General features: G+C 45.5%; 1 protein-coding gene across 2 annotated transcripts; it reads left to right on the forward strand.

Annotated features, from left to right (window-relative positions):
• Positions 1-623: 623 nt before the first annotated feature.
• MED26 (mediator complex subunit 26) lies at positions 624-23,634 on the forward strand. Of its 2 annotated transcripts, none has more exons than XM_040591371.1 (3): positions 624-952; positions 19,439-19,513; positions 20,855-23,634. In XM_040591371.1, the coding sequence occupies exons 1-3, from the start codon at positions 878-880 to the stop codon at positions 22,547-22,549; spliced, it is 1,845 nt and encodes a 614-aa protein (XP_040447305.1). In that variant the 5' UTR covers positions 624-877; the 3' UTR covers positions 22,550-23,634. The 2 variants fall into 2 exon arrangements, with proteins under 2 accessions (XP_040447305.1, XP_040447306.1); XM_040591372.1 differs by lacking the exon at positions 624-952 and adding an exon at positions 10,517-19,285.
• Positions 23,635-26,131: the final 2,497 nt, after the last annotated feature.

Consider the following 26,131-nt stretch of genomic DNA (forward strand, 5'->3'; position numbering starts at 1 on the left):
GTTAAATGCTCTGGGACACCTGGCTGCTGGGCCGAGGGCTCACCCTGTGGGGCATAGGGTGCCCCTCGCCGAGGTTTCAGGGCACAGCTGGTTCCGGTGGGGGCCAGTGTGGGGTGAGGCCTGGCTGGCACTTCGAGGGGCTATGCTGCACCGTGGTGGACGCACCCTGCGTGGCTGCGAGTCTGCAATTGCTGCCGCACCCACCACGTTATTATGAAAATAATGAAAATCTGACGTTCCACCGCTCGGCAAAAGCTTGTCGCTTTTTCCAGCTGCCCTTAGCCTTCTGCCGGCTGCGAGCACCTGGGCTACCCCCCGCGGGCCGGGGCTACCGCCGCACCGGGCCCGCAGCGCCCCTTCCCATATTGATTCACGCCAAACACCGGAGCTGGGGCCCAGCGTCGCCCCCCGCCGCGGCTGGGCCACCCCCACCCCCCCATCCCGGGGCCGCCGTGCTCCGCCGCGCACAGCCGGTCCCGCCCCGCGCCTGCGCGGCCCTGCGGCGCGGTTCCCCCCTTCCCTCCTCCCGCGCAGGCGCGGCCCCGCGGCGCCCCCCGCGCAGGCGCGGTGCGTGCGGCACGGCGTCAGGGCGCGCTGTTCCGGCGTCGGGCGGGTCCCAGGGTGCCCTGCGCGGGGCTGGCTCCTGCCCACAGTTGAGTTTGGCCCCGAGCGGAGCAGTCGGGCCCGGCCCGCTCCCTCCGCCGCGGTTCCTCCGCCGCGGTTCCTCCGCCCGCGCCGCCGCCCCCGCCTGGCGGGGAGCGAACATGCGACTCCGGCTCCCCAAAGAGGCCGCCGCCGGCGAGTGAGCAGCCGCCGCCCCGGCCCCGGCCCAGCCGCCCGCCCGCCCCGGCCGCAGCCGCCCCGCTTCGCCCAGGCAATGACAGCGGCTCCGGCCCCCTCCCCGCAGCAGATCAGGGACCGGCTGCTGCAGGCCATCGACCCGCAGAGCAACGTGAGTACGGCCCGCTGGGCCCCGCTGCTCCCCGCCGGCACCGCGGGGACGCCGGCTGCCGCGGCCCGCCCGCCCGTCCGCCCCGTCGGGCCGCCGCCGCCTCCCGCCGGCCTCGCGGCTGCGGCCGGACGCCTCCTCGGGCGCCGGAAGCCTCCGCTGTGGGTGGTAGCGGGGAGCTCCCCCCCAGCCCCGAGGCTGCCCGCCCAGGGTCCCGCCGCCAGCGTAGCCTCGCCGCCCCCCGCCCCGGCACCGCGGGGCCGCCTGGGCGCTGCCAGCGGCGGCCTCACCCCTCCGGCCGGGGGGTCGCGGCCGCCCCCCGCCGCGCCGCCTCCCGCCGCCGTACCGCCACCCCCTGCCGGGGCCCGGCCGGCGCTGCCCGGCCATGCGGCGTGCGGCCCGGCGGCCTCCCGACGACAGGCCGCGGCTCGGGCGCGGCCTGCAGGGGGCTCTGGGCCGGGCTCCGCCGCAGTTTGCCGGGACTTTCCGGGGCGCCCACCTGTTCTTTGGGCCCCGCCGCCCCCTCGGGCCTCATCGGGTGCACCCGGGGCCGCCGGGAGGGCTTCGGCGGTGGCTCCGGGGCCCGGGAGCTGCACCGGGGCCCGGGAGCTGCCCCGGCCCTGGGCAGCCTTACTCTTGGCTTTTATCCTTCCCTGCAGCGCGGTAATGAGCTTATCTGCCGCTTCTGGGATGCGGCATAAGCGCAGGAGTCGGCGGGTGTTTCACCTGTGAGCAGCCTTACCGATGGAGCGGGCTCCATCCCTGGGATCCCGCGCCCCTTTCCAGGGGCATTTGGGCATGTTAAAGCACTTTTCCGGCACGGGCGTTTGTTACAGGGAGAGAATCGCCCCGAGCTCGCAGTCTGTAGAGCTTTGGAGTTGTAGACAGACAGTCACTGCAGCGAAGGTGGGTTTGTCCTGGCCCTCTGCACTCTGTGGGGCAGCTGCGGGTGCCCGGGGCTGGACGTGTGCCTGTGTGTTATTCCAGGAGGCTGACTGCGTGAAGGGGTGGTTTAGTTCTATTAAAGTCATACCTGCTTCTGCCTGAACAAGTGTTCTCGTGTGATGGACCTGGGTTGATGTCTTAAAGTAGCCAGTGAAGGTACCACCAACTGGGAGGGATCTGGGGTGGCCTGCAGGGCATGTGGACATTGAGGGATGTTTGCCCTGCCCTTGTAGTTCTGTGGGAACCCCCAGTGATGCGCCTGTGTCGCGAGCAGCAATACCACGCGTTTGAGTAACAGCAATAGATTATAATGGTAATTGTGGGCTTTAAAATGTCAGAGTTGTTTGAGTTTGCAGCACTTGAACGTGGATCTTGCTGAAATGTCGGTTGGTACACTCTGAATTCTGTTTGCTCTGAGTCCTCTTTTTGTGGCTGCGAATTTTTCACTTGATGTTAGACCGAGTGTCAACCTAGTTTAATAAAATTCTAACATGTGTATGGTTTCTTTTAACTTCAGAACTGTCAGCAGCAACGGTTACCCTCATTCTGGTGTTACTTTCCCATGGCTGTGCGGAGTTAAGCAGCCAGGAAGTATATTTTGTGATGGATTCCTTTTCTCTTTCTCTGTATGTTAACGTTACGTGACACCGCCAATGTCCTCGCAGTTTGGTTGTGGTGAGGGGGACTAGAATTAACCAGGCAGCTGCCTGCGAGGGGAAGCTAGAGCATCAGCCGGTGGCTGTACTGAGCCTCCAACAGGTCAGTAGCTCTATAAGCTTAGGAGTAATGTATGTTAAATTGTAATTCTACATACTTGATACTTATCCAGGGCAATAATTGGTGGCAGAAAAATCAGCCCATTGTTCAGAAACGCCTGTAGGCAGGGGCTGTCTTCCATTATAACCTTTTCTTCGAAGGAGAGCAGAGGTGGTGTGGTTGAGAGTCACTGTGCAGGCTTAAATCTCAGCCCTTCTTCTCCCAAGCGCACAGAGCATGTGATAAACAGTCAGTAAAACTACCTGTTGTGCCCCTTTCACGAAGGGAAGAAAAGCTTAAATTTTGGACATGCTGAAAAGCAGATTCTGAATTTCATTGCACCAGCGCAAAAGTATTAAGAAACTGTTCTGATGTTTTCCCCGCAGGAAGAAGTCAATGCAGCTTCAAGCTGCTGCACTTGGGGGTACTTACAGTAAACTCTGGCTACTTTCTTCTGGCTTTTAGAATCTCCTAAAAGAAGTGGTTGTATTCAAACTTAGTATTCATTATTGTGATTGACTTCCTTGTTTACTGAGAAAGTCGAGCTTTGAGGCCTGGATTTCATTCAGGCTTTTCAGTATAATTGTTGGTCTGTGCGTGTTTCTGGGGAGGGTGAAAACTGCACTGATAGCGTCAGGTGTACGAAAAACGGTCCCGTTCTGTGTGGCTGAGGAGGAGGAGACGGTTCTTTATGGTGCTTTGCTGTGAGGAGCTGTAAATTTAAGCTTCGCTGATAATGTTCTCGATATACAAGTTGCTTCTCCATTGTGGAGATTCATTCCACTGTAGCCATAGAGGTCTTTGTGGTATGTGCAAATCTCGATTAACTCTGAGGTCCTGCCTTAAATTTAAAAAAAAAAAACCCACACAAAAAAAACCCAAACAAAAACCCCAACAAAACGGAGAGAGAGAGATGTTTCCCTAGTTGTTTTGAGTTGAACTGGTCAAAATAATCTTTTTTCCAAGCTCTCGGAACCTGCTTGCTTTGAGAAATAGTCTTCTGTGCCAATTGTTCATCTTTGTTTTAACTGCTAGGTAAATGAGTGCTGACTCAGGAGCAATGTTTTAATTGTACACATGCATTTAGTACTTGAGACCTCTTCTAGTAATTGTGGCAGAATATGTTTATAACTTAGTTTCACACAGTTTAGACTTCACATGGGTAACCTCTATTTCAAAGGAGATCTATAAGAAATAAGCTATTTTAAAGAAATTACATCATCTTGGAAGCCACCCGGGATGTCTGGTATTACGTCTTCATTTATTCAGCCTTTTCCCCTCAAAAAAACATATGGGCAAACTACTTCTGCTACATGACTTAAACACTAAGTATCAACATCGATTTCCTTCCAAGGCTTGTGCGCTAGCCAGAACATACCAAGGCTTGCATTGGGGGAGAGTATGAGATTAGTGGTATCGCCCACAACAATGTGCGATACAATTTTCTTGCAGGAAAATCTTTCCTGGAAGGACCTTGTAGAAATAGTAACTTGAGAAGAGTGTCCGAAACCTTATTGTAGCAGTGGTGTGAGATCTTACAGGGGAGATACTCCTTGGTCCTGGTAGAAGCAACGCTCTTCCCTTTGGGCTCAGTGTGCTGTGAAACCACCTCTTCCACCAAGCAGAACACCTCTGCCTTGTTAAATTGGGCTCAGCGCTCCTCAGGGAATTTATTACCTGATGTCAGGAATAATGAGATCTGTTAGTTTTTGCTCTGCAGGAAAGCCTGTAGTTTCCAACTGGCTGTGAAGAATTGTGCTTGCAATTAAGTGGTTCTTCATCCTGAATATGTAGCAGTATTTTCCCGATTTTAAATAATCAGACAAAAACTTAATTATTTGCCATTAATACCTCTCTGTGATGCAAAGCCAGCTTTGGTTTGAGTAAGGATGCTCATGGTGTTGTTGGGGCAGGTTGTGTAAATCAGGCTGCCATTCATGCGATATCTCGGTTGGCCTTGCTGCTCAGGCCTTTAGGAATGATCCGTGAGCCAAATTATTAATAATAAGTCGGCCTGTGTGTTGTAGTGTTAAGTAGCGCATTGGCCTGGGGTGATCTTCTAGTTGACACATGAGTTGCATAGTTAAAGATGCTTCCATGTATGGATTCTGTATTGGTTGCTTCACCAGAGTCCTAGAAACAAAAGCCTCTATCACCAGGGGTAAATGTGCTTGCTAGAAGTGAGTTTGGAAAGGGTGAGAAGACGGTGTGAGAGACAGTGCTGTAACGACACAGATGTAGAGGCTGGAGGAAGACAGTGGTTTGCTTGGGGAGGGTCTGTGCGATTTCTTTGGATGCGGGAAAGGGTTACGTGTGGGTGGAAGTAGACTGGGAATGGCTTTTGCTTTAGCTTGATGCTTTTCTGTGAGGCATTAATAATCTTACCAGTTTTGAGGAAGCTGCAGTGTACAGAGAGGCTGGGACCTGTTGTACCTCTCAACATTTTTTGGTTTATTTCCTTACTGGAGCTCATCTTGTTGCGAGTAGTACAGCATTTTGTGCATCAAGGTGGCAGGCTGTGTTTCAGGCACATGGTGAAACACGTGGGTGATTGTGGCAGTTCCCACTGTGTAGGCTCTGAAGTGTTGTTAGCATGGCGGTCCTGGCTTCCAAGTTAGGATTCAAGCCCGATGTACGAAGTCCCACTGTATTCCATTTTTTCATAATTCTGAATAACCTTAAGTGAGGATCACTGCTGGTTTTTTTGATGCTCTGTCTTGTGAACAGGATTCACTTGAATTCACCTGTTGGTGGCAGTGGAGTTGGTTTCTTGGCCTTGCTCTACAGCTTCTCTGCCCACCTCTCCCGAATAGCTTTTTGGTGGAAGTATAGTCCAACAGATACCAAGTTTTAACTAGTCCGGTTGTCTGGTTAGTTGCCTGTATAGTCCTGCTCAGTCTCTGAGTGGTGGTAATACAGCCTGTTACTTTTTGAGAGGTTTTTTTTAGGGGGTGTTAAAAACTTATGATTTGCAAGGTACCCTTTGCAGTAGTGAGACCATGATGAAGTTTGAGGCTGCAAAGACAAATCTTGAGCAAACAAAAGTAGCAGGAGTTTGGACTGAGGGGTCAAAGCAAGGGGGATGCCAAATTGCCTTTCTGTTGTTAGTTCCTTGGAACTCCACAGGTTCCATTGATGATGGCAGTAGTCATTTGCTCTTAAGCTGTAATTTGAGTGAGTGTTTCCGCAGCAGTGACAATTTAAATAACACCCACTTCTTATTCTTGCTACACACACCCAATTTATGTGTGCCGATGCAACTATTTGCAGGATCATGTGGTGAAATGAACTGGGGAATTGATCAGGGTTTATAAAGGAAAAGACAATATATATTTTTTCCACCAGCTAGTTTTTGATGCAGCTCAATTACCTGATAATGCTTCTGGTGCATCACAAATAGTACTGCAACAGGTGTAGCAGCAGGAATCAAGAATTAAAGTGTTCCAGCACAGAAGCTGGGAAGTGGGCAGCTTCCCTGCTGCCCTAGTAGGCTGGCTTTGGGTTCCAGCAGGAAGGAGCTCTGTGATACCTACAGAAGCTAACCACGCTGTCTGTGTGTTTTGAGATGAGTGGATGCCTTATGGTCAAGTTTTGCTTGTAGAGGCTTTATTGTTGCTGTTGCTTGTGCGTGGTTCACAGGTGTCTGGAATGATCCCCTGTGCTCACTGTGTCACCCTAACACAGGGGCTCGGCGAGTGTTCGGGGGAGAAACACTGGGAGACCTCTTTATGGACAGCCAGGGGGATACTCCTGAGCGGGGACTGATGAGCAAGCTTTGCAACTCATGATGAACCACCTTATGCTGAAGGCTGTGTGGCTAACATTCCAAATAATCAAAAATGGAATTGACTTGGCTTAAAGTCGCATGTTTACACCAGCTGAAACTGCCAACAGAGCTGCACCTGGTGGGTGAGCTGCTGTGATCCCTGTCTGTCTGCTACCCCAGCTCCAGCTGCATGTTCCTGTTCCCTGCCTCATGCTGACCCTGCTCTGGGCCACCTGAGGAACTCGCCTGGCTGAACTCAACAGGAAAAAGGGCTTGTCTGGGGCCTCTGGCCCTGCCCTGGCTCCTCACAGGAATGGGGACATGGTGGTCCTGGCACAGCGTAGCGTGTGCTGGGGGGTAGCGGCAGCTTCAGGGAGTACAAGCTGGCACAGAGCGGCACCCTCCAGCCAGATGCCCATTGGGTCATTTCGTTAAAGGGGATCAGGCTTTTTAAACCCAAGCGATAAAACTTTGCAGCAAGTACCTGTCTGCGCACGCCGTAGCACGGGCCCTTGGTGAGAAGTGAACACTTGGATGGCTCAGAGGCTGGAGGGAGAAAGCATCAGGAAGGACACAACTAACCTGACACATTCTTCTTGATGTAACCAGGAAGGAGTTTTCTGAATGGAAGAACCAACTTTTTACAGGTAGACTAAACAGCAAGAATAATCTGACAGTCCCCATGAACCACCATATGGAAAAGACAGCTGATGTGTAAGATGTGTGTTCTTCCAGGAGAGAAGCAACCCAGCTTCCCAGATGGCAAAGAACACAGCACTTCCCCAGGGCAGCTGCCTTCCTGTGGCCACTGCCCCCCCCCGCGACCCTTCGTTGACCCATTTCAGTGCATGGTGGTGTGCAATCAACCCAAAGCGGCAGGGAGTGGAGGCAGCTGAGCACGGGGTCCCAGAGGGCTGGGGTGGTCACAGGCTGGGTCGGCTCCTGCCGCTGCACTGGGCAGGAGGGGAGGTACTTGCTGTCAGAAGCCCCCAAATGAGGAGAGACCCAGGCTGTGCCTTAGAAAATACAAAGATCTTCAGCTTCACCTGTGTTTTGGCAGTGTGGACCTAGGCTAAGAACTCCAGTCTGTCATTTATTAGGGTTTTGTATGGTAAATTGGGGGTGAGCCAGGTTTAGGAGTGCATGAGGTGTGGGTTGTTTCTGCTCCGGGGTTTTGGGTATGGCCATATGACACAGCAGCACTGCTGTTCTGTCACCTTTGGCTCCTGACCAAAGTAGTTTCAGAGCAGCTGAAGGTTTTTCTCCCAGTACCTTGTAAGGGGAGATCCTTTTCAGTCTCCTTCAAGGAGCTGCTGTAGTTGAGTTTTATTTTTTCAGGAATCACAAAAGTTTCAGAATAGGGAAAGAAGGAATTGATTCTGCCTGCTGCAGAAATTTGATCTTAATTAAGAAGCGCTTCTTCTAAGGCATAGTTACTCCAATATATTAGATTTGGGGTTAAAATTAATGTCAATGTGTTTTTTTAATAAATGAAAAAAAAACCATGCCTGTTTTGGCTGATAACGCTTTACTACTATCTCGTCTCACCCATTTTGTGCTTGGTGATAACTTCAAATGAACTTATTTTGGTCTGTATAACATGGTATGATGTGGCCCCAATCATGCCCTTGGGTTTTAAAAAAATGTTTAAGGTAAAGGTAAGTACATCACATTCAGTTTAATGTAAATATAGGTTTGTTTATTCAGCATTCTAACAGTGAAATTATTCTTTCTTCAGGTAATTCATGCTTTCAGTGTCTGGAACAATATTTAAGTGCCAGCAAATTGCTTTAATTTGAGGTGCAATCTGCTAAACTTAACAGCATGTCAGTGTTTTCTGGGGCATGGCTTTCATGGGGCAGCGGTGCATGTTTAAGTGTGTTTGTTAATATGAAAGTATACAATTTTCAGCATGTCCAAACAGTTGGTGGTAGAAACTTCTATTGAGGAATCACTGGAAGTAAAATGTAATTAGTTCTGTTTTACTGAACAAAGTGGTTTTCTAACATTGCAGCTGGGGACGAGAGGAATCCTACATCCAAGTCTACCTGTAGTATTCAGCAGCATACTCAGCTGGGTGTATTTTGAAACTTTGTGCTGTAAAGATGATTGTGCAGAGGTGGAAGTCTTGTCTAAGAGTGACAGCCTGCACTTCTGTGGAGCTGCTTTCTCACACACTGTGTTTTCATGCAGAATCAGCTGGCAGAGTATTGTTATTATACCACAGGTCTACATTTATTTTTGTAAGGGGCATAGAACTTTTGAAATTAGAGGAGCATAGTTGTTGGGGGTTTTTTTCCCCAGGGTAGTGATGCACGTTCCTAACTTGTCTTCAGTCAACAAACTTCCAGTGCATCTCCAAGCAGCATTGAGTTTCTGTAACTTAAGCAGAGCTCTTTGCACCAGGTAGCATGGTCAGTATGTAACTCTCCTTGTGGTGTGTAAATTAATTGTAGGGGAAGGAATGTGGATTTTTTACATCTGTATATAAGCAATCATCCTGAAAGTTCCAGAAAAATGTATACCTCAATATTATAGTTTATCCTTGGAGAAACTACCGTTGATCCTTGAATACAGTTGAGCGTAATCAGGTGGGAGAGGAGAAGATGCAGGAGGTGATGTTTCAGATGCACTTGCAGAGGTGTGGTGCCTGCAGCTCAGGCGCTTGCCGGGGAGCACGCTAGTTAACAATCAAGCGTGACAAACCTCTTGCTCTGTTGTCATGTGTGTTAGAGTTTCAGACTATCAAAATAGGAACTGTTGGGTTTTGACTTTGTATTTTCTTCACTGGGCTTTTTAAGATGGGCTGCCAAGGGGCTTAGGCATCACTGGGGCTTGCTTAAGTGGAAATTGTGAAGTTTTTTTGCTACTGGTCAGAAATAACTAGCGCCAGGTTGCAGCTTCCTGAATGAATAAAATGCTGGTGGGATACTAGGGGGTTTTGTCCAGTCATGATCACACTGGAAAATCTGCTTTGGGGTGGAGTTGGTCTGAAAGTAGCCCTGCTGCTGGTAAGCCCCCAGATGAAAGGTGGTCCTCGGGGGAGGGGGGGAGATATATTTTTTTTTTCCAGCCAAAGGTAGAAAATGCTTTTTGTTTCCAAGCAGCTGCTAATGATTCTGGCAGGAAATAGAATGGCCCAGCATTGCCGACTGATGATCGGGGATCGGGGGAGGGGTGGGGGGGCGGGGGGGCGGCATCCTCGCTTTCCTGGGGACCTGCACTGCCATTCAGAGAATGGCGATGCTTGGAAATGGGTGACTGGCAGCTGCGTTTTATCTAGAATTTAGTTAGCAATAATTCTAGGAGATGGGTAAATTGAAGCCAATCTTTTTCTTATTCATAAAACTTTTCTATGGTGTGTGCCAATGGAGATTGATTAGTGACTGCTGCTGAAAGGATACAGTGACTCCTCTCAAAACCTGGTATTTAAATTATTCCCAATTTGTAAGACTATTTGTAAGGCTGTTTTTTTCCTCAGCTTTTGTGAACAAATATGCTGTGCTTAAATTTTCATGAGCAGTCATGCAAGCATGTTGCTGCTCTTCAGTGTGATGCGTTAATAAATTCCACAGTGCAGCGTATTCAGCAGGCTCTTACCTGAGCCTCCTTTATCATTTAAGAAATTGGCTGAGAAGCTTCCCCAGCATTTTGAAAAACTTTGGCCTGCTGTGTTTGGAAGTACACAGATGCAGTGATAAATGTTTTTTATTTTTTAAGAAAAGAGTGAAAGGTCTATGTTGTGGTGACATTAGTAGGACTTTTCTGTATTACATTCAGATATAAACTGCTCTGTGTAGATACTCCTTGTGATGGGTAACATAATATTTAAGAACTTCAGAAAGCTCTTGACCCTTTGAAGCCATTCTCATCAAGTCCTTAAATGCATGTTGCATAGTTTTAAATCTCCACTGAGTTCTCTGGAGTACATTAAGATTAAGCAGGTGAGTGCAGAATGATTCTGCCCATGTGATGCCTTGAAAGGGTTATTCTCATAATCTAGTTCGGTGCCCAGCGTTGCTCTTCCCCTAACACAGGTAGGTAAGAACAGGAGAGCTGCCCCCCGCCGCCCCCCCCCCCCCCCCCCCCCCCCCCCCCCCCGGGAGCCACTGGCACCTGCCTGTGGTGCATCAACTCATCGTTGGCTTTTCACTTAACCGAGTAACTGCAGTCAGCAGGCTTCTGGCTGGGTCTCTCCTCACCGCAGAAAGCACTGAGACCATGCTAAATCAGAAGGGACACTCTTTAAGGCTGAATTTTCTGTCATTCTGTCTGAATAATCAACAAATTGTGTGTTTCTTGTCGAAGTGTAACCGGTTGTTCCTGCAACTTTGATTGCGCAGCAGCATCATTTTATGACTAAATTTTTAAGCAATAATGTTGGGCTTTGGTTCATGACTTAAAATAAATAGTAACTACCAGGATTCATCTGGTTGAAGTTTCTGCACAGGTGGAAGAAAAGTGGTTATCATGTATACAATGAAACTATATTGTGGTTAGATGTCCTCATGACCAGTGCAGTGACTGGATTTTTAGGGATTGTGTGTTACCGATGCATTCTGGGGGTGTTATTTATGGTGATGAAATAATCTGTAGTGATTGCTGTACCGGGTTGGAGGGCATGTGGCGTGGTTTCGCACTCTTTGGTTGTGCAGCTCCACCCTCGACAAGTCTCCTTCTCTTGAAGACATGCCATGTTGTTCCACCAAATTTTACACCCCTTTGTAGCTGACTGTGTAATCAGTAGTATTTCTACCAGAAGGTGAGGGATGTGCAAGACTGGGTCAAACTTCCAGGTTGTGGTGGTTGTTTTATCATGCTATGTTTTGGCAGGGCTGTGCTGTTCTAGAGAGTGCTCAGGTGCTGGGATGTGCAGGGGTAAGTGTGAGGTGGCTGAAAAGGTGAACTGAAGTGACGACAGAGCCTGAGTGGTGATGAGCCACTGGTGAAGGCTGGGGCATTTCTTCTTGGGATCACTTTTCCTCAGGACACTGTGCCCTGGGCAGTGGGGCAGCGCAAGCCAGATAATTTTGAAGTGTTGAATTTTCTAAGTCCTTTATAACACAAACCCCTTCATATAATTACCATCTCTTTGATAGGACAGAATTTAGCATTACTATTTTAAGTCCAGTTTGGACTAGACAGAAGTGGGTATTTCAATATGTTTCTACTGCTTGCCACTCAGTATGTGTTCCCTAGGTGTGAATCGTAGGGGTGCGTGGCTGGGAGGGGTTTCATGAAGCTATGTGGTCTCCGTTGCCTTCACTGAAGTAGCATCACCTATGTAAAACACCTTCCAGACGCGCCTGATCTGTTCTTAAACCCTTGTAGTGACTGTGGAAACTACTTGAGCTTATTTGAGTGCATTAGTAGCTCTCTAGTTATTCCCGATATGTCATCAGTATTTGTCTTGTTGCAAATTAGGCCAGTGAGCATGAAAACAGTTGATCACCACTTTCTTTATTATGACTCATAATGTATAGGAAGGCTTATTCCAAGCTGTGTCTCTCCTCCCTATTTTTTTCCCCCAATACTGTGTGGACTGAGTACTTAAACTTTTTCTTGTTAACCATGATTTTAAAACGTTATCACTGCTCTCCTCTGAACTCCTCATTGTATACGTTCTTCTTAACTGGGGTGCCTTGAACATGTGATTCCAACTGAATTCGATTCCTGTGCCGTTCCTTATCAGTGTGGTGTTGAGGAAAAAGAACACCAGCGTTACCTGGCTTGCAGTATGCTGTAGCAGGTTCCACCAAGACTGTGTTCTGCCCCACTGTGACAGTGACCACCTGGCTTTGTGGGCTGCGGTACCCACTCCTCCTCTTACTCTTTTCCCTTATCTTGAACCTGTGCCACACACATCTTTCTGATGTAATAGTATTTCATGTCACTAACCTTCATTTCAACTGCTGGGCCTTTAAAATCAGGTGAATAAATTTGTTCCCCAGAAAGGTTTTGCCCAGCTTCATGGTCTGGAGGGTTGGGGGGGGTTTGTGGGGTTTGGAAAAAGAAGCAGGGGTGGGGAGGGAGCATCATCTTGCAGTGAGTCCTCTTATACACAGCTGAGGGGTAGGCACTAGAAGTACAATTCTCATGATAGATACTATGCAAAATGTTTAGTAAATGTTGAAGCTGACAGACAATTATTCCTCTCTGTAGTAACAAGAATGTCTTCCCATTACTGGCTAATAAATACAAATGTAGAAAAGCATTGTGCTGTTGACTGTGTTCTCTTTGCCCTTAAAGCCCTCTTCCTGTAGAGCAGGACGACTTCCCTCAATGTGCCACTGCTTTTCTGTCAACTGGTTGTGTTCAGGGTGTGCGTGTCTCTGTCATCTGTGTTTTACTACTCCTTATATCTTCTGAGTAACTCCACCGATAGATACTGCCCTTGTTGAGTGGTTTCCACACCTCGCTAAAGCATGGAGCATTTTCCTGCTGTGTCAGGGGCCTCTGCCAGAGTCAGATGTCTCCTTTGGAGTGGACCATGTAGAGAAGAGCTGGAGTGGTGATGGCACTTACCAGCTGCTGGGGTTTTGTGTCTCGAGGCTGTTTGTAACTGGTGGGGCAAACTGTGTTCTCTGCTGGCAAACTTCTCGTAATCTCTTGGCTGTTCTATTCTCCATACACTTTACTTATGCGGACATACTGCCAAAAGGTAACAGAGCTAAACTGTTGTCTTGCTCGAGTGAAGTATTTCAGGTCTGCCAATTTCTTCGCAATGTGGTATTTTGTTGGAATTACTTACTCTTGTTTGATGATCCTGGCTTTATAAAGTGTATATGGGAAGATATCTGGATGATGTTAATTTACCATTAAATAAAACCTAAGTACAAATAAAATAAATGGGAATCATTTTGACTCTTTACGTTAGACCTGGAAATTTTAAATGCAGAGGTAAAGATAGGTGCTTGCTGTCCCTAGCCACTTCTGTTGACTGTTCTTGATAGTCGAGGAGCATTTCTTCTGCCTGTTGTTTTGCAGCACAAATTTCTGATCAGTTCTCAAAGCGTGGACTGCAGATTAATTTCTCTGTCATAGAAGATACTCTTGGTGGATGACTTTCAACTCAGATAATTGCTTACTTCACGTTTAAAGATCTGCTTTATTAAATACTACTCAAAAACTCTCCTCCACTCGCCTTTTTAAGAATATCTTGTGTGTACTGATGAATATTTGAACTCTTAGCAAACTGACTTTCAAACATCTTCAATAATTATGAACAAAGTAGTGCATGGTCATCTTTTTGGTATGTCATTTCTGTGAATAGTATCTCATGTACCCTATCTTTAGACAACATCATGTCACATTGGGGGTAGGGGAAACTGTTAATAGATCAGTTGCAAGGGAACTGAACTAAATACCAGCAGGTTGTAACCTGAATTCTAACTTTGTGTGTTTGGTCTGTATCTTTAAAAAAATGATATTATAGTTTACTGTTCATGATATGTATCATTAGCGTCTGGTATCTATTGCGTCCTATATGAAGCAATAAATAAACACTATACTATTGTATTGCCATTTTGGCATTTAAATAAAGCCTACTATGAATAGCAACTTTTCTCTTCTTACTTCTTATTCCATGTTTCAGATTATGATGCAACGAAGTCGTTTTTATACAAATGGAGTGCTGGGGGCAAGATCTGATATGGATCAGATGCCCCGGTCTGGGGTAGGAGTTGGTGCTCAGGTGCAGGTAACCACTGTGCTGCTTTGGAGAAAATAAATGTGAGTGGATGACGCTGTTTGTGGTGGTGCTGCTGCACCTCCCTTTGAATCTGTTCTGCCTTCCTGGCAATTTCAGCAATATTGACCTTGAACCTGGGCTTTTCTTGAACATTATCTTGTGCTGCCTAAAGATATACATGGCCCATAGATAATACGATAGATTTTATAGCTACCCAATAAAATCCTGTTGTTCCTAGGAGCTTGCAAGGGGAAGACAATAAAAAAATGGTACAAATGCTCCTGTGAACTTCTCTATAGACCACGCTGCATATCTTGTTATGAATTGCCAACAGAAAACACCAACTTGGCACTAGAGATCTGGATTTGTGTCTGTTGGAAAGATAAAGATCTGTTTAGTCTTCCACAGTGGGTCTGCTTCTCTGCTTGCTTTTGTAAAATTGCTTTGATACTACAGGTGGGAAAATGTTGCAGAAGTACCTTCTTTGAAACTAGCAAAATACTGAGTATTTCTAGCATATTCTGAGGAAGTAAGCTGAAGTATGATGACAAATCCATTCTCTCAAAGCCAGTGTCTTCTGACATATCTGTATAGTCTGTTTCAAAATGCCTGCAATGGAGTCAGGTTATTGATTATTATAACCTGTGATTTCAGGAGGATAATAGCATTATACTTTATTTGTAGAAAAGTTTCGGTGATTAGGGACTATAGACATACTATGCCAAGTTTAAATACCCTGTAGAAAATTTTAAAGGTACTAATGTGACTGATATGAAGGAGGACGATACTGTGTCAAAAGATGCCCTTTAGCACTGTTATGTGACCTTTATGCAAGTGATTAAGAAGAGCCTTTCTAGCCAGATTCCGGTAAGACAGGATTCTGTATTAGCAGTTTCAATACATTTTTTTAATATTTTTTTTGTAATTGTGCACCTCGTTCCTGGGGTTTCATGTTTATAAGGAAAAAGCTACTCTTCCTCCTACTCCAGGCCTGTATAACTGTCTCAGCAACATCATCCCAGCTAACTCAGATCTAGTTTGTCATCTGTCATAGTCTAGTCATGCATGCAGAGACCTGTAGAAACATCCCTGTGAAACATCTGAAAAACACCAACAAAAACTGCTTTATTCAAACAACTGCAATTAAAGGTTTCTGTAGCATTTGTTTCTTGGGTAGCAGTGGAGTGGGATGTGGGTCATCCTGTGTCAGGGCAGTCCTGAGGAAGAACGAAAGGTGTTATGTTGGTGTTCGTTCTGTGTTTTGTATCTGAACTGGTCTGTAGATGGAAGAGAATCAAAGCATAACATTTGCATGTGCTAGTCCAACATAAAATGTGTCCCAGCACATGGAAACAGTGATACCAGCTCACATGCAGATACTGAGTTTGCTGCTATTTTCAAATCTGCCAGGGAAAGAGGCAGTAGAATTGGAGGTGGCAGGGAACAGCTGTACCTTAAACACCCCCAACACCCTTTGTATTCTTTTAAACCACTGTGTAACGCTTACACTGAAGTTACTGAACTGTTCTAGATGTATAAAAGCTAAAATAGGATTAAGGTAGATGGCAGTTTAAAAAAGGAAATTAAGCTGCTTGATCTTTTCCAGAGTTCAGAAACCCATGCTTTTGTGTGAGGCTGTAGTAAAAACATTTAATGCTTAACTTAGAAGAGATCTCAGATACCAGTAGTAAGCTCTGGAGTATGGCTGAATGACTTAAGGAGACTTGCATGGAATAAATAAGATTTGTTTTCTGTGACTGTTATTAGGGTTGGCTGGAAAGGATTATCATAGATAACTCAAAGCAGATGTTCTCCAGTAAACTTTAAAATTAATTAGTCTGTGTGCTAGTCAGTCTTCACAACATGGGAATAGCATGGGATAACTTGAAATGCTGTATAAATTGTTCTTAGAAGATTTGTGCAAGCTCCAAAATGCAAGGTCCTGGGGTTGCTTCACAGAAGTTCATGTTTTGGGGTGGCAGTGATGGGTTACAGTGTAAGTAAAGGCAAATAGAAACTAAAATGATGTTGCTGACTTAAGCAATTGTGCTCTTTAACCAGTGTCCGAAGAGAGCAAGGTTGCCAGGCTTCCTTGTCCCACTCTGCTTTATGTTGCTCTGCCTGTCTGCTGTGTAGCCAGTAAACATTTTTAATAGCAGCTTATGTTAATAAACTGTCATTTCTGATGCTGGTTGAAGTAGGATGATGTCCTGGTAGGTTTTGTAATGTCGGTCTCATGTCAGTTCTGTGACGATATATTAATTGTTAAGCCAGTGGTGGATGGTTTAAGGTAAAGATACTGGTGTGCAATCCCGATGTTCTGCTGTTAATGAAATAGGTGTCTTCACATTGAGGAGATAATACGTGAGGTGTTTTGGGGAGGTTGTCTTGTTTGCATCATAGTGTTTAACTATACCACAAGAACTTGCATAGTTTGTGTTATTTTGAAATAGGTGAGTATGGTTTCTATTATAAGCTTCTCTTGATGGCAGTTTGGGTAAAGCACTCCAAGAAAGCTACAGAAAACTAGGGAGGAAGGGTGAAGTTGTTGAACCTGCCTGAACGTTTTTATTATGTTGCTTATTTTAAAGAATCACACTTCTGCAGCTCAAAATGAAGGGAAAATGAGAGGTGCTTCTTGAAGTTATCCTGAGTGTAAGCCTTCGTGCTCCTTGCAGTGCTTGCTTCAGTGCTACAGCATGTTTTCAATTGGTTACAAATGTGTGAAGAATCCAAAATGGGTGTTTTATGTTTTACCAGAAGTTGAGTGATCAGCACAGACTCAGCGGTGTAAGGCTGCTTTCCCTCTCTTTAATTGGCACCATGTGTCCCTGAAAGGAGGGAATGAAGTAACAGTCTATCGGTCTTGGTATAGAGCTGGTCCCTGGTAGGCAATTCGGCATTCAGGGGCATCCATATCTGTGTGTTTGGGTGTATTGAACAAAGGCGAAGCTGTTACTGCAAATTCCCTCGCCAATTTCATCTTTCTGTAGGTGTGTGTATACATGAGCGTATCACTTTTCCCCCATCTTGACCTTTTGATAGATTAATGATCCTTTTTTTGCAATCAGTTTGTCATTAGATAATGAATTTTGGGGGATTACCAGTAACTGCAAAATAATTGTACCAATTATTGGTCTGTGCAATACATAGAGCCTTTTTGCACCCTGGTAATTCATAGTCTAAAATATGTGTTGGGAAGGGAGAGTATCATGTTCTGCAAGTCTAAAAACGTTTGTCTGGAAACTCCCAGAATTGAACATTAGCTGTTACAAGTGCTCTGGTTCTAGAAGCTGGGGGGAAAACCAAGCAAACCCTGGTGTTATATATTACTTACTGTGGTGCTCAATCACCCTTCCTAGGCACTGAGGGCAGTGCAAGGATCAAAACATGGAAGAAAGTTAGTGCACTGAAGTGAAATAGTCAGAACTAAAATATGTCAAAATACATGCTATTGCTGCTTTAAAGCTTAAGTGGAGGTTTACCAGACCTGACTGGATGGTATGGCTTTAAATATCTGCAGAGGCGTTGTAGTTCAGCGAAGAAAGAACCATGACAAATTCATCTTTGGTCTGAAGTTGGTGTTACAACCTGTAAGAGTTGTAATTATTCAAAGCCTATATGGAATTTAAACATAAGTTTGCTTGATTTTTAGATTTGCTTTTATCAAAGTTTCATTGCTGACAGCTTCAGTCGGGTATCTCCAACACCAAGCAGTCCTGCTGTGATGGAAAAAAAACATTGTCATGCATAAGATTCTCTGAAAGGAGGAGACTTCAGCTCCTGGTTCTCCTGTTGTATCTTAATAGAAGGGTAGGACTGACTTGAAAAAGCTAATTCTTTCAAACTTCCAGCCTTCTAAAATTAAAGAATCTTGCAGCGGATTGTGTGGCTGGGAGGATAGTGCAGAGCTACCTGATTGTGCTCCTGGTTAGACTTTAGGGTAACGTGAGGTCCCTGCAGAGGTTCTTGCTGAGAGATTTTTCTCAGATGCAGTTGTGTCCAGTTGTGTCAGAAATGCAATTAAGCAGTAAATGAGACTGATCTGAGATTTCCTTTACTTATCTTTTAAATGTATCTACAAAAGTGAATTAGAAATTCCAGTTTTCCGTGCTTTTATCATCAGGTAATGGAAATACGGATCCCTGTGTAGTCTGGGGTTTCTCAGAGAAATTATTAAAATCACACTTCTGCTTAATATCTACAGATTGTGGCAACTGCTTCTGTGTGGAGCTTACTCGTGCATACAGAAATTTTGTGGCAAAGCCTATCAGAAGATCTGATACATGCTTTGCTAATGTAATGTGAATTTCTGCAGTTGCTCCTCGCCATCTTACAGGTCAGGAAATAAGATTCTGGAATGATGGAGGAGTTTTTGAGCTTCGTTCAGGTTCAGGAGCCGTGGCTGTATCCCAGCCCTGGTCCGTCTGGTGCTGGGCAATGGTCTGAGGACACCTACTGGGCATGGCGCTGGCTTTGTCTCCACTTGGACACTTGGAGGAGCTTGTACCTTGGGTTTTCAGACAGGAAGCATCAGTATTTTGAACAGAATTGTTGAATGATGACTTGTGTAATTCTAAACCAGTGCCTGAGGGAATAAATGCAAGATTTCTGATTTGACTCATTGTTTTTCGTGGTCCACTTGCATGTATGTTTCCAGTTAGGCTGTAGGACAATTAACGGATACTTTGGCTAGGGGTCTCAGAACTTTGCTAGTAAGTCACGCTGGTGTTGTTGCTAATATTTCCTTTAGTTTTACATAGAATGGCTTGGATTGGAAGGGACCTTAAAGATTATCTATTTGCAACCCCCTGCCATGAGCAGGGGCACCTTCCGCTAGCCCAGGTTGCTCCAAGCCCCATCCAGCCTGGCCCTGGATGCTTCCATGGATCGAGCATCCGCAGCTGCTCTGTGGCAGTGCCTCGTCACCCTCACAGTAAAGCATTTCTTTCTTAAACCTAATCTAGATCTCCCCTCTTTCAGTATAAAGCCATTCCTGCTTGTTCTGTCCCTACATGCCCTTGCAAAAAGCCCCTCTCTAACTTCTCTGCAGGCCCCTTTAGGTACTGGGAGCTGCTTTAAGGCCTCGACAGAACCTCCTCCAGGCTGAACACCCCCAGCTCTCCCAGCCGGTCTGCACAGGAGTGTGTTTGTTACAGCTCCTGCAGTTTCCAACTAGGTCAGTAAAGTGTCCTTGTCCCTGTTCTTTGAACAATCAGCTCTCTAAAGCCAGACAGTGTGATAACAATTTTGTGGTTAATGCTTCCAGCAATTACGAAGTGGAAGGTCTGAAATTACATTTTATAACTAAGACTTGTCTTCCTTGTTGCAGATCCATAACATGGTGGCAGTGCTGGAAGTGATCTCCAGCCTGGAGAAATATCCCATTACCAAAGAGGCACTTGAGGTATGTCACCCTCCAAACATGACTTGAATTTTGTGTGTATAAAAGGACTTTCTCTGTCTATCTAATTTCCATAAAAGCTTTTCTTGAAACAATAGCTTGATTGCAAAGGATTCACAACTAAGATATAAACAGCATGAGGGGGGACAAAATAATGACATCTCAATGCATACACAGCGATTCTTTCTGGACTCAGATCAGTATTCTGTGCAGCACAGTTCCTGTTTGTGTAGGGCACTAAATTAATCATTACTTGCTACTGATTAATTCTGTTGCATTCAGCAACATCAGTCTGCTTGCTGAAGTGCTGATCGCCTTGTTAGATGTTTGGTGGCCAAGCACCAAAGAATCTGAAATAGGGATATATTGTTACTTTGTCTATAAAACTAATCTTAAATTCAGTTAAGCAGGTTTTAACGTCTGATCTACTTGGTGCGATGAGGTGTGTTAAAAGCTGAAGTGTCAGGTGGTGTAGCCGCAGTCTCACTGGCCACTCTTAAAGATTTTATAACTAAACTATAAATATTTTTTTTCAATCTTTACATTGAAGTTATTTGTGTTACTTGCTTTTAACTATTGCTTATTTATAACTCCAGCTGTATTTCGACGTATGTATCACAACGTGTTGCATATTTCTCTCACGGTCTGGTCTGTGTTTTCTTTTGAAGTGCTTTTCTTAAGTAATGTGACTTGTGGAATAATTCTTTGTTTTCAAATGTGCTTTGGGAACAATCAAACACTTCCTTCCGCTTATGAAACCGCTTTGGGACACCCTAGGAATGCTTGTTTAAATCTTTCATACGTTTTCAAGATACTGGGGAGTGAAGGGAGAGGAGAGATAGAGGAAGAAGGTAGGACGTAAGTCGCACCCTGGCTACTTGCGTTTGTGCAGTGGAGATTTTTATTATCAATGTGTTACTGTAACAGGTGAAGGTTGTGGAATTTTTTTCATTTCCCTCTTTCCGCAGATCTTATACTTCCATTGTGATAAACATGCACCCTTTCTGCCTTGGGTGCTGCATTGCCTCTTGAATCTGAACTTGCACATTTATTCTCAAGATTCTTGCCAATTAAAGAGTTCCTGTCTACTGTTTTCCACAGCTAACAGCTCTGGTGCTTTAGCCAGGGAATAGAGACAGGGTGACTTGAAACCTAGAGTAGGTTTCATGTTGCGCTGGACCAACTGGATTAATCCCTTCCAAAAAGATTAATTCAACAACTAAATCTTTTTTGTGGTTTTTAACTAGGTATTTTTTAGGGTAAGCGTTACAAAGCAGAAACGTACCTTTAAGAATTTTGTTTAGAACGCTACCTGTTTGTAAAACACCTTTTCTTTCTTTATAGGAAACAAGACTTGGGAGGCTTATCAATGAGGTGAGAAAGAAGACATCCAATGAGGAACTTGCCAAACGTGCCAAGAAATTGTTGCGGAATTGGCAAAAGTTGATAGAACCTGTAACCCAGAGTGAACCAGTGCCAAGAGGGTTGCCGAATCCACCTGGATCAGCAAATGGTGGTGCTCACAACTGCAAACCAGAAGCGCAACTTCCTGCTGTGGCTGGATCAAAGCCAATCAGCGAATTGAAAAGCAGGAATGATATACAGAAACTAAATTCTCCAAAACCAGAGAAATTGGGAAATCGGAAAAGGAAAGGTGAACACAGGGACAGGCATCAGGGCCCTCCTCCCCCAAATGTCTCCAAAGCTAGTCTTGAAGTATTACAAAACTCTTCACCCCCTCCGACAAATGGAATTGGAGGTAGTCCTGAAAATTTTCCTAGTCCTGTGGATGTAAATCTACATGCAGGGCCTGAAAGCAGCAGGACGGAACTCAGTGAAAATGATAAACACAGTAAGATCCCAGTAAATGCTGTAAAACCTCACACCAGTTCTCCAGGACTTGTAAAACCTTCAAGCACTTCCTCGTTATTAAAGACTGCAGTGCTTCAGCAGCATGATAAATCGGAAGAAACTACAGGACCACACCAACCTAAGAGTCCTCGCTGTTCCTCATTTAGCCCTAGAAGCATTAGGCATGACACTTTTGCTCGGCAGCATACTACGTACTCACCAAAGGATTCAATGCCTAGTCCGTCTCAAAGGTCTCAGTTCTTAGATACTGCACAGGTGCCATCACCGCCACCATCCTTGATGCAACCATCAACACCTCCGATGCCAGCAAAAAGACTGGAGTTCACTCAGCAATCAGTAACTGAGGTATCTCAGCACTGGCAGGAGCAGCAGGTACCTTCTGAAAGCCAGCACAGGCATACAGCAGGGACACTTCAACAGCACACGTCTCCCAGCTGCAAAACCAGCTCCCACCCAGGGGAATCTCTCATGCCACACATGGGCTTTTCACAAGACACTTCAAAAATGGACAGTGATGATGCTGCTTCAGGTTCCGATAGTAAAAAGAAGAAAAGGTACCGACCCAGAGACTATACAGTCAGCTTGGATGGGCACGTGACAGAAGGGGGTGTGAAACCTGTGAGATTAAAAGAGAGAAAACTCACTTTTGATCCCATGACAGGACAGATAAAACCTTTAATACAGAAAGATCCTTTGCAGGTGGAAATCCCTGCACTTCCTGAACAGCACAGGACAGAAACAGAAAAGCAGGAGCAAAAACCCAACCTGCAAAGCCCTTTTGAACAAACGAACTGGAAAGAATTATCCAGAAATGAAATCATTCAGTCGTATTTAAACAGACAGAGTAGCTTGCTGTCTTCATCAGGAGTACAGACTCCAGGAGCTCACTACTTCATGTCTGAGTATTTAAAGCAGGAGGAAAGCACTAGAAAAGAGGCTAGAAAGACTCATGTTCTAGCTCCTAACAGCAAACCTACAGACTTGCCTGGGGTCACAAGAGAGGTCACAAGTGATGACCTCGACAGAATACGTGAACATAACTGGCCAGGCGTGAACGGTTGTTATGACACACAGGGTAACTGGTATGATTGGACACAGTGCATATCTTTAGATCCACATGGGGATGATGGTAGATTGAACATCCTGCCTTACGTCTGCCTAGACTGAGTACAGTTTTGCTAAAAATGCTTTTTACATCTGCAGTTAGCAAAAATGGCAGACACTATGCCACTTAAAGATGGAGAAAGCCTCCTGTCCTGGACAAACAGGCCCAATGAGCAGAGGGTGTGAGGGAGCTGGTTCTTTATAGCTCTTTCCTTTAAATTCTCCTTTTGTGAAATGCTGCTACCAGTTTACTAACAATTGCAAAGGAAGGCATACGAAGGTTGATAAATTGAGTTCAAAACTCTGTAGCGAGCCAGCTATAAAAAAGTGTTAGTCCCCAAGAAGTGAAGAGGATTTCCAGCACTTTCTGAATGCCGGAATCTTATTACAGGCAGGTACAGAGAAAATTGTGGACATTACCTTAACAAAATATGCATCTATTTATTTGACTTGATTTGGGTTTTTATTTGGCAGTGAGATATTCGAGAGACAATGTGCAAAAACTGTAGTTTTATTTCTATCACATCTCTGAACATGATTGTGTTTTATTTTTAAAGTCATGTGGTACGGAGATTGGGTTTTAAACAGCAGGTGTTGCACTGTAGGCTGGGAGACCAGCTTCAGCTCAACATTCCATAGGCATCCACATATTTTAGTCTGGTTTCAGTTTAAATCCAGTCTCTGAGAAATGCTGCAAAAACTAGATGTTTAACGATATTTTTGATCCCACCACCACCAGCCAAATATTTTTCCTACTTTTCCCTTCCTGCAAACTTCTAGTTAAAAAAAAAAAAACAAAAAAAAAAAACAAAAAAAAAACCACACACAAAAAAAAAAGCAAGCAAGAAAAATCACCTTTTCTAGAATCTAAATGTAATGAGGGTGCTACAAGTTTGTAACTGTACTGTGAGAGGGAAAAAGGAAGCCTGTTTGTATGCTGGAAATATACTTGTTACCATTCCTTTAGATATTGTTTGCCTTATGGATATCCATCATAAACGCAATTTGCAAAAACAAAGAGCCTTAGTGAATGTACAGTAACTAGACTTCTGTGTTCTTGGGATGCAGAAGGGAGCAACTTTGCTATTTGGTCCTTTAAGTGGACACATTGTGATATAAATGTGGAAATAAAAAAAATTTGCACAAAATAGTTTGTGAATTATTTATACTTAACTCATTTTTTTTTTAAGTTTGCTCAATTCAGACCAGCTAAGTGATCATCAACACTGAGAATCCATTGGAGCAGTGTGGTGAAGCTGAATCCCATCCGACACTGTTGAAAGCAGCTGGCTGTTAGGGATATACAAGATGTCTTCCAAGTACGTTGGTGGTGTTCAGTTGCACAGGTTGGATTTTTTTTTTAACTCTGGTTGCATCCACGGTCTGGAGACTGATAACCCAATTGCTGTTAATGTACCTCAAAGTCTAAATATTTTAAACGTCATAGTTCATCTTTTTTTTTCTCTCAGTAACATTGTAATGTATTATTCCTAATCGTTAAAATGCTTTCTAAAGCAGCCTGGTTCAGTATAGAAAGCTAAGAGTTTCTATTAATTGTAAATGCTTTAACATTTGGGACTAGTTGTTTTCTGTAGTCCTCCATGCTGGGCTTCTATCCAGGGGAAAAGGGGAGGAGACACTATACCAAAAATATTTATAGGTTTAGTAATGTTAACTCTGTTAACCTGTTTGTGCTGGATCTCGCTTCTACGGAGAAGAGCCTTGGCAAAATTCCTCCTGCCTTTAAGAGCAGAGTCAAGCTCTTGCCATGATTTTAAAAGGATGTTCCGTGCCAGGTATACATTAAGTTGATTTGTTCCCTGGAATACAACTGATAAGGTCCGGTTTATTTTTAAGTCATTCAAACCTACTGTTTCTGTGATCTGACTGGTATTGAAATGTGTGGGTGTCTCAAAAACCTCAGCTGATGTCTGTTTGCTTCCATTTCTGAAATCTGAGGTCTGAGAGTGAAACCAGAAAAAGTGGTTACCAAAAATGTTTCCAAGTATATTTTCAGTTTACTTCCATTTTGTCCTTCTGCAGTTGATGAGGTCAAGCAGTGTGTTTTAGAGCTGGGGAAAGCTACTGTCTTGCGGTTCAGAAAGGTAGTTTTGATGGTAGAGGGCTAAAAAGCTGGTCATTTTGGAAAACACTTGGATTTTGTTTATGTAAAAAATATTGTGCTTCTTGTCTCCCCTTGCCCCTTCTTCCTCTTTCCCTGAATGGTCTTATTTAGGAACAGGGTCTGTGCTCTTTTGAAGCCTTTGAATATAGGGCAAATTTCAGGAAATGACAAAGTATTACCCATTTTTTTTCTCCACTGCTTACATTTCTTATGCAATCAATGGCCCTTGTGGACCACACTCGGTGAGGCGATGCCCTAAGTTCATCACTGCTTTCAAATTACATCCAGCTCTTGGTAGCCAACTGACCATGCTGGTGCTCCCTTGGCTTGAGGGAGCATCAGGTATTAGACCCAGCCCTTTCCCTAGTGGTACAAAATCACTAGAGAAATTCACTTACAATGTAAGCTTTAAATCTTGTTCCATACCGAGTTTGTTTCTGCTGTAAGGGTCGACTCACTTGGATGTCATCCAGGGTGAGAAGAGGCTTGACAATCTTTATTTCAGCATGCTGCTATAACCGGTTCTGTGAGCTCCAACAAATGTGAATAAGTTTACAAGGTGATACTTTTTTTGTCAATTTTGTAAACAAGTTCGAATGAAGTTTACCATGTGCATATCTGCCGTGTACTCTCATTTTTGCATGAACTCAGTTTCTCTGCTACTGGTTTTTCCTACCCACCTTCCAAAATTTATTATTCTAATCCTAAAAATATTGATTTAATACACTGCCATCTCTTTCCTGTCAGTGGATGACATGAAGTGGCTCACCTGCAGATCTTTCAGGAATTGCCATTACCTAAAGTGCATGTTTTTATAGGTACATTAATGATGCAGAAATATCTTTTGACAGAGCACATGGATGAGAACCCCCTCCTGCCTTGACAGGTACTCGCCCACTTTTTTAATACGCCAGCCTTCCACATTCCTTGAGTTAGTTTTAAAGGTCAGGAACAATTGTCTCACTGCCTTGGGGTATGTGACCTTTGCTCGGTCCTGTGCCGACTGCCCTTTCGGTTTCCTGAGGCAGGCTTCGGGTGCCGCGCTGCCCTTCAGGCCTGCCTGCTGCTTTGGAGCACGCTTGTGCTGGAGCCCCAGATCAGCAAAAGCGACTTTTGTGCTTCTCGTACCCCGAGCTCTCGCCTGGGCTGCCCCCCGCCCCCGCAGGCTGGACCTGGTCCCCGCAGCACCCCCTCAGGCAGCAGCACTGCCGCGGGGGAGGGGGGGTCCCGCCTCACGAAGCTGACAGGCTCGGGCTGAGGGGAACCCGTGCTCTGGCGCCGGGGCGAGAGGCCCGTGGCTCTGCCGGAGCTGTCGCTCCCACCGGTGGGCCCGGGGTGGCGGTGGAGTAGGGGGACACGGGGCGGGAGTGCGGGGCGAACCCTCAACGGCGCTTCCCGCCAGGGCGGCCCGGCGGAAGTGACGCGCGGCGGCGGCTGCCGGCACCCGTAGGCACGGAGTAGGGGGCGGGGCCCCGCCTCGGGAAGCGTCGCGTTGGCGGCGGTGACGTTGCGGCGGCCGG

This window comes from Falco naumanni, chromosome 4 (genome assembly GCF_017639655.2).
Source record: "Falco naumanni isolate bFalNau1 chromosome 4, bFalNau1.pat, whole genome shotgun sequence".
NCBI lineage: Eukaryota > Metazoa > Chordata > Aves > Falconiformes > Falconidae > Falco > Falco naumanni.